This window comes from Hippocampus comes, unplaced genomic scaffold, assembly GCF_001891065.2.
Source record: "Hippocampus comes isolate QL1 unplaced genomic scaffold, H_comes_QL1_v1.1 scaffold394, whole genome shotgun sequence".
NCBI lineage: Eukaryota > Metazoa > Chordata > Actinopteri > Syngnathiformes > Syngnathidae > Hippocampus > Hippocampus comes.
In genome coordinates this window covers 37,724-45,705 of record NW_017805881.1, presented here as the reverse complement: position 1 = coordinate 45,705, position 7,982 = coordinate 37,724, and the positions used below count along the sequence as shown (strand labels likewise).

General features: G+C 43.5%; 1 long non-coding RNA gene and 1 gene segment (V, D, J or C); both read right to left on the bottom strand.

The window, feature by feature from the left end:
• Nucleotides 1-1,420: 1,420 nt before the first annotated feature.
• LOC109527227 (uncharacterized) lies at nucleotides 1,421-1,676 on the bottom strand. Its single transcript, XR_002170495.1, has 2 exons — nucleotides 1,617-1,676; nucleotides 1,421-1,547 (listed from the first exon to the last, which is right to left on the bottom strand). It is a non-coding gene; the product is annotated as an uncharacterized LOC109527227 (long non-coding RNA).
• Nucleotides 1,677-7,119: 5,443 nt separating this feature from the next.
• LOC109527226 (T-cell receptor alpha chain V region CTL-L17-like) lies at nucleotides 7,120-7,981 on the bottom strand (the record flags this gene model as incomplete). The annotated part of the segment is given in 1 exon segment: nucleotides 7,120-7,981. A coding segment is annotated over 1 exon segment (339 nt), but the record flags the coding sequence as incomplete, so codon positions are not given.
• Nucleotide 7,982: the final 1 nt, after the last annotated feature.

Genomic DNA, 7,982 nt, shown 5'->3' with positions numbered 1-7,982 from the left:
ACGCACAACGGAAATCATGTATTGGCGGAGCAGCGCACTGTGGTTCGCGTGAACATCATCTTTGTCTTTTCTTGGTTTTAATCAGACTCATTTCCAGCTAATGTAAGTTGAGGGATTCGTTGTTCTTTTTTAATGGATGGCTCTACTTTACGAACGGCGAAAAGAGAGATGGAATCCTTTGAATGCAGTTTTATTGAAAAGAAAAAAAAAGACATCTGCACCGCAGCACGTTCGAGAACACACACTTCACAACTAAAATCACTTCCTGCTTTCCCTTACTTCAACAGCCAATCAGAATCTATCAACATAAAATCATCTCGAAGCAATTAAACAACAGAATGCAATTTCGATAATCTTAACATAAAATAATATGATGCTCAAACATAAAATGAGAATTAATAATATAACATCAGCTTGCACGAATATTAAAGTAAATACTGTATGTACATAATCATCTTGATATGCAGGTGCAGCTGCTTCCTGTCACTTTCGATACTCGCCGACCTTTCGGCACGTGGCAAGCTGCCACTCGGCGAGACGGAAAGCAGGAAACGTGTGACCGCTCGGTGCCTTTCATAGTCACTCTCGTTTTCAATGTTCTTTTTTTATCGATCTTGATATTTGGTTTCACATTATTGTACTTGTGATATTTCGTTTGTGTATTCTCATTGTTCTCATGTACCTTGCCTTCGCAAGCGCTTTGTGTTCTACGTATTGTTTTTTGATATATTTTTTTCTGATTCCTTGTGGCCAGGCAAGCAAATAGGAACGAAATTGGTTGTTTATTGTGGCCACTTACTTTTGAACAATGAATCTTTCACTGAAAAGTCTCTGTGAACCCCAAACAAAACAACTTTTGATTTTTGAGAGCCCAAAAGATCCTTTGCTTTTGAGACAGTTTGATTGCCTCGCCTGACAGGTAAAAACTCAATTTTCAAATCATACATTATTTTGTTTAAAAGCAAGAATTTCAGTTTAATATTCATGAAATTTGTACTGGACTACCGAGCCCGCATTGAGAATGTCGGTGGTGGCCTGACCACAGTGGCATACTGGTCCAGGGCCATAAGGCCATTGGGCCACCGTTAATGTTGGATCCTGTATCATTTTCCTGTAGTATGTACCATTACTTGGGACCACCTGGTAACATTAAAACAGATGTGAATGACTTTTGAGCGGAACTTTGAAGAGAGGCAACATGATGCCAGCATCGTGAAGCCAGAGGTGGTGGGCGTGGCCAATGTGGTTGCAGCTTTGTTTCACAGTGGATGTTGTTGCAAGAAGGCTGCTGCAGGCTTCAAGATTGTCTTCGGGGGTGGAACAAGCATGGCAATGGAAATCAGGATGATCTTAATATATACAGTAGCTTGTATTTTCCACTTCTTGTACTGACATCATTGTTCGTGAATACTTTGTTTTCCTTTCTCCGCTCAATTTTTCGGGGAAAGGTTCAGTTGCTTGCTTCTGCCGAGAATGTTCTTTCACAGACACTTGGAGAAGGGTGTCCAGTCGACATGGATTCCATGAAAGTCGAGTGGACGAGGAACCTTGCCCTGACACTTGGAGAAGGGTGTCCAGTCGACATGGATTCTATGAAAGTCTCGTGGACGAGGAACCTTGCCTTGAGGAATGCCACTATGAAGAGGCGGACCACTGTTGTGAAACTAGTTTGAGTGTCGCAACTGGTATATTTTCCCAAACATGCAGCTGGAACGAGCAGATAACTGGTACGCTGACTATACATTTTATTTGTACGTGGAAACATGAAGGTAAATAACAAATGGGATTTTGCTGGTATCGCGCTTTTCAAGGTACTCAAAGCACTTTCACAATCCTCATCAGCATCAGGACCAGGTTGGGGCTTTGGTATTTTGCTCAAGGACCCCCGGGCATAGCCACTCGGACTCAGGATTGGACTCACGACCTTCAGGCTGGGAAATGACCACAATACCACCATAGCTGTGACCCCACCATACGGATCCCGAGTGTGCTCTTGTCAAAGTTTCTGTTGAGGTTTTTGTTGAGGGACCAACTGATGTGTGTCAGGACTTCGGAGATTACTTTTTGGAAGCGGCACCAGATTGACTGTGGAGACTTGTAAGTTTGGCTTTAATGTATCGCAACCCAAATTGTGTCACTACCTCAAAAAGATGAGATAAAACAAGATAAAATACATTTTTTGTATCCATTTTTTTACACCACGAAGCCTATTGAGTTTGCAGCTTCACAACAGATCTAGGGAGGTTCTTGTTAAGGAAGTAACTAATGTGTGACAGGATACGGGTTACTTTTTGGAGGTGGAATCAGATTGACAGTGGAAACCAGTAAGTGGGATTTATTCATTTTTTTGGAAGTGAATTAATTAGTTTTGTTTGAATTAAAATCAGAAACAGAAAATTTGCAAGTTCATATTTTTTTTTTTGTCTGAGCCTCACATTATCTGAATGTTTAGTCGATGTTTGGATGTGGAACCAGATTGAGTGTTGACCCTTGTGAGTGGAAACATGGCAACGTCTTTTTGGCGGCTCAATAAAATGAAATTTGGGGATTTGCTCGTTACATGTTGACATGCTTTATGTGAATCTTTCATAAACGCTGTCACGAACATAAAATGAAAGCTAGTGTTGTATATTAGACATGTCAGGAACTAGCAAGTTTCTTCAAAGCGACAAGTAAAATCCATAACCCAAAGTGGATCACTGGAAAAAAATCTAAATGGTTGTTTTATTTCCAGATTCATTTAGTGCTAAACTAAAAATAGAAACCAAACACTGGAAAAAAAAAATTGCCGTTCGTGATTTTGGTCCCCATGGATGCTTGAACAGGGTTGCAAGGTGCTCTCCAATTGCCCACGTCAAATGCCCAGCCGAATATATCATCCGCAAGGGGAGAGCTTGCAGCTAAATGAATGCACTTGGTGTGCACCAATCTCATATACCCCAGTGAGTCAATTTCTGCTTCGACAAAGTCCTTTGACTGCCTTGATTTTAAAAGGAGTGAGGGGAGCCACTTGGATTGGTCATTTATTTTCCATATTATGGTCATGAAAACTTTTGACGCAACTTCACTTGTAATGTGAGCATGTGGTTGGTGTTTTAGGGGAGGACTTTGAGCCATCCTTCTACAAACTTGAGGCTAGCAACCTGACGGCGTGTCTCGCCACCGGCTTCAGCCAACGCAATGCCACTGAGAAGCCGGGAAAAGGACACATGTTTGAGGAGTCTCGTCCTACGCGAATATCAGATGACTCGTTATACAACCAGGTGGCACTGCTGACAGCCGCACATGACGACACGTGCGAGGAAGGTGAGGATGGTCAGGCGAGGCCTCCAGTCATCTTAGTGGAGTCACCACCTCACATCTGCTTCCTGTTTTGCCACCACAGGTGACAGTGGACCAGGGCAGTGCCAGGACACATTGGTGCCAGGTTCGTATTGAACATGTGAGAGGCGCAGTCTGTCGGGCTGAGCTAAATATGCATGTCGCCAGCAGATGAGAAGGTGAACGTCCTGTCCATCGCCGTCCTCGCCCTCCGCCTCATCTTCGCCAAGACGCTCGCCATCAACTGTGTCATGACACTGGGCCTGTGGTTCGGCGCACCGGAGTAGCCAGCGCAGCGCCACCATCTTCCTCTTCCTCCTGCGCTCATGTTAGAACTTGTCACTTTTTACATGTCAGTGAGCTATAAAATGCGTCATTAAATCAACAAAAATTCAATTAAAGAACATGTTTTAAAAGGCTGTTTCTTCATTATTTTGTTGATGAGGCAACAAACAAATCTTTCAGCTTCTGAAAGCCATTTTTGAAAAAAAAATCAACAAACTAGAAAAGCTCAGTTGCCTCAAATAAACTTTTGCTATGACTTGGAGTTGTGCGAGTTTACCCACACATACAAAAACAAAAAAATCCCACATCATTTAGCAAGCCTATCGGTATTTATTTACTGAGTTAAAAATGACTTGCGCTATTTCAGTATGAGCGTTGGTGTGCGTGATATCGTTTGTGTGTCTGCTGCTCTTTCCACAGGAAGCGGTCGCCATAGCACCCGCACCACAGATGACAGCGGTGATGGTTTCTGTGTCAAAAGCTTACTGGGACAGGATGTTTGTTGTGAGTTAAAAATGACTTGCGCTATTTCAGTGTGAGCGTTGGTGTGCGTGATATTGTTTGCGTGTCTGCTGCTCTTTCCACAGGAAGCGGTCGCCATAGCACCCGCACCACAGATGACAGCGGTGATGGTTTCTGTGTCAAAAGCTTACTGGGACAGGATGTTTGTTGTGTGTAGGAAATGCAGGTCAGGTAGAATGAGGAGCATCGCTTTCTATAACTGTTAAACAGGTTTGATTTCGGGACAGTCGGTGATAATTGGATGGTCGTAGTTGGGTCTTTGGTGGGTTTTAAGAGTAAGGTCATCAAAGCTGTGTTCATATCAGTGCGCAGAGTGGGGATGGTTTGGATTTCTGTTTTTGTCATTTGATGTGCAATCGCAGTCAGCAGTGCTGTCCCTTGTTGGTCTCCTGATCCTTTTTCATGCCTGAGCTTTGTCGTGAATGTCAGGAATGTTCTGGTACAACTTGTATCCTCTTGCGCCAATGATGAGGAGAAAGCCAGAAAACATGTTCATTGTTGTGCATGCCAGTATATGAAAACAAAATCACTGCAGCTCTCAGAGTCACATCACACATTGACCTCCTTGTGCTTGCATAACATCACAACAAAACATAAGCTCAGTGAGTATGAGATGAAGTTGAAATGAGACCATGAGACAAAAACCTGCAAAGCAGCAGCAGCGTGTTGTCACAGTGGCTCATCTCCATCTCTGAGGCCACGCTCCCCACCCGCTCCCATGTGGCCTATGACACAAGGTGGCTGCTGGTGTTTTTGTTGCAGGCGCGCCAGAGGATGTGCCGGCATGAGCTTCATGGCGTAGCATTCGCGGTTCACATGAATGCTGACTTGTGGTTGAGTGGGCACGGCCTTCACTTCCTGTTGCAATGACATCAACATGCACATTCGAAGACATGTCCTCCTGAGTCACAGCACCGTACTGTGTCGTGTCGCCTGAAATTCGTCTCGGCCACATCTGCTTCTCCTTTCTCTTGCGAATAATTATTGGCTGATAAGCCGTTGAGGAGGCTTCTTCTGGTACACAGGAAGCCCCATGACACTGTGTCACACAACAATGCCCCTAAAAAACCATGATGACCAAAAACAATTTGAATTGTTGACTCCTCACCACTGGGGTGGAAAAAAAGTATTTTAATTTTATTTAAATTTTGCAGCACGACATCCAAACTTTAGAATTGGTGTTTGTATATCTAGGGAAGCTGTTCCTCAACTCTCAACTCAACTCAACTGTATTTATCGAGCACTTTCAAACAGCCATCGCTGCACACAAAGTGCTGTACATGGAGCAACTATCATATATACTCTCTTCCTTTTACGGTGTCTGATAGAATAGATAGAATTTACTCAACAAAACTCACGAAATACCTGCACTTGAATTTATTCCATCACTGCAATGTTTGCAATGTTTTGTCCACGGATATTCAGACATGAATAATCCGCCATTGCAATGGGCAGTCACTCCCACAATTCCTCTCTCCTGACATGCAGTTACAACGGAACAACAACAGATGTCATTGTTATTCAATTGAGCTGGAGTTGATTCTTTGAATGTTACATCAAGTCAAATCAAGTCAGCTTTTATTGTCAAATATGCTCTACGTCAGTGTTTTTCAAACTTTTTTGAGCCAAGGCACACTTCTTTCATTGAAAAAAAATCTCGCTGCACACCACTAGCTGAAAATGTGACCCCCCCCCCACGCTTATTTTACCAATTAACGTGTTATATTGTTACTGTAACCGTTTTTAACATTGAAGAATGACGTTATAACAGCTTGAATTGGAATCAAATGAACACAAAGAAAACAGTATTTTATCATCTTTCATATTTATTGTTTCACCGTCCTCCTGCATTCATGCGTCACAAATTCGCTTGTCTCTCGTCGAAACACAAGGCAATTGACTCGCTGTTGCTGCTTCCTAGCGGAATGGGAGGGTACTACATGATTACTTTCTGGGCGAAAGACCGCACAGGCATACAAATTGGATATTTTCCCGCGGCACACAGGTTGAAAAACACTGCTCTCCGTGTAACATACAGCACAGATGAAATTACTTTCCTCTTTCAACCACAGAGCAGACATGTAGTGCATTGAACACACACAGCTAAAATTTACGTAAAAATTTCACAAGACATAAATGTATAAATATGTTAAATAAAACTAAAATAAAATAAATAAATAAACAAATAGCAACAACAGACAACCAAGGGCATTTCTGATTATTGCATATTCGTAGTGAATTGTTTGAAGTGCAACAATCGGATGTCAGATGCTGGGGGAGGGACACCGATTGGGGCAGGAGGCAGGGGTAGACGGGGGTGGGTGGGTTGGTGGGAGGTGGGGCAGAACATGGAGGGAGTTTAGTCTCCTGCCCTAACATGTAGAACAACCACCTGTCTCTTTTCTAAACCGAAGAGTATACGCCGATCTCAGGTGTCTTGGGGCGAGATGCGGGGTGTGTATGGAACACGGGTATGAAAACTGTCCAATATTTGGTTTTTTTTTTTAGGAATAAAAATCAAAATTCCAACTGTGATTAGACTCTCTCCTGACTACAAAGGGAATAATGCTGTATTTTACTTTTGCTGCTTCTATTTGAGTACGTACGAAGTTCAAATGCCGGTACGTCAGATTCCGATTTAGAAAAAAAAATCACTTCCGGTGAACAAACTATTCGAGTGGCTCATTGTGGTCACGTGATTATACAACAGCGGCGGACTCAGTCTGTGACAGCGGCCTGAGGGATTCATGTGGAGAGGACTCTGCATTTGGATTGTACATGTGCAATATGTAGATGGAGTTTGATGTCATTTCGCTTTCGGGAATCCAAAACACATTTACCGGCCATTCTTTTGCTGTGTACTATTTCAATTTTAGGAATCAACATCGAAAATCCAACTGTGATGAGACTATTTCCTGACTACAAAGAGAATAAGGCTGTATTTCACTTTTAGTGCTTCTATTTTTAGCACAGATTCCGATCAATTAAAGAAAAAAATCTCTTCCAGTAAATAAACGATTCGATTGGCTCATTGTGGTCACATGATTATACAACAGCGGCGGACTCAGTCTGTGACAGCGGCCTGAGGGATTCATGTGGATAGGACTATGCATTTGGATTGTACATGTGCAATATGTAGATGGAGTTTGATGTCGTTTCGCTACTTTTGTCATTTTATTGCAGCTTCATTTGCCAAGTAGGCTGCCATTACACTGGTGAGCAGCGTCAGCTGTCGTTGGCCTCCTAATTGACGTCTGAGCTGCACTGTCAACATAACTTGAGAAGAGAAATGAAGAGAAGAAATTGGATAATACCAGAAGAAAACTACATGTCATATCGGATGGGATAACCTAAAAAGCAGAGTATCAGACCCACTACAGAGCAGAGTGAAGTAAAAAAACGAGACAATAAAAGAACATACTCGAGCACGGTAGCAGCCTGTCGTCACGCTGAGTTGCAGCTCTTGCGACAGTGAGACCAATCTACTCCGGTGAGGCCACGCCCCCAATGTCACTCATGCGATGAGGCGGGTGCAGGTGTTTTTGTGCAGGCACGCCAGTGGATGTGTCAGCGTGGGCTGCAGGGCGCAGTAGAAGACTGCCGAGTCGCTGGGCTTCACGCGTTCGATATGCAGAGGAGCTTGCCGAGCGCTGGCATCCATGCTGCAGCGAAACCTTTCACCGTACTTTTCTCCCTTCTTGCCCTGACCGAACTGAGATGTGCTCAGGATGAAGTCTGGCAATGAGTCCACTTCTTGTTTGTACCAGAAGATATAGTTGGTGGATGCCGAACTGTCGTAGCTGCAGTCCAGCGTCACTGCTGCACCCTCCACGGCGTGGACGTCCCATTCCGGC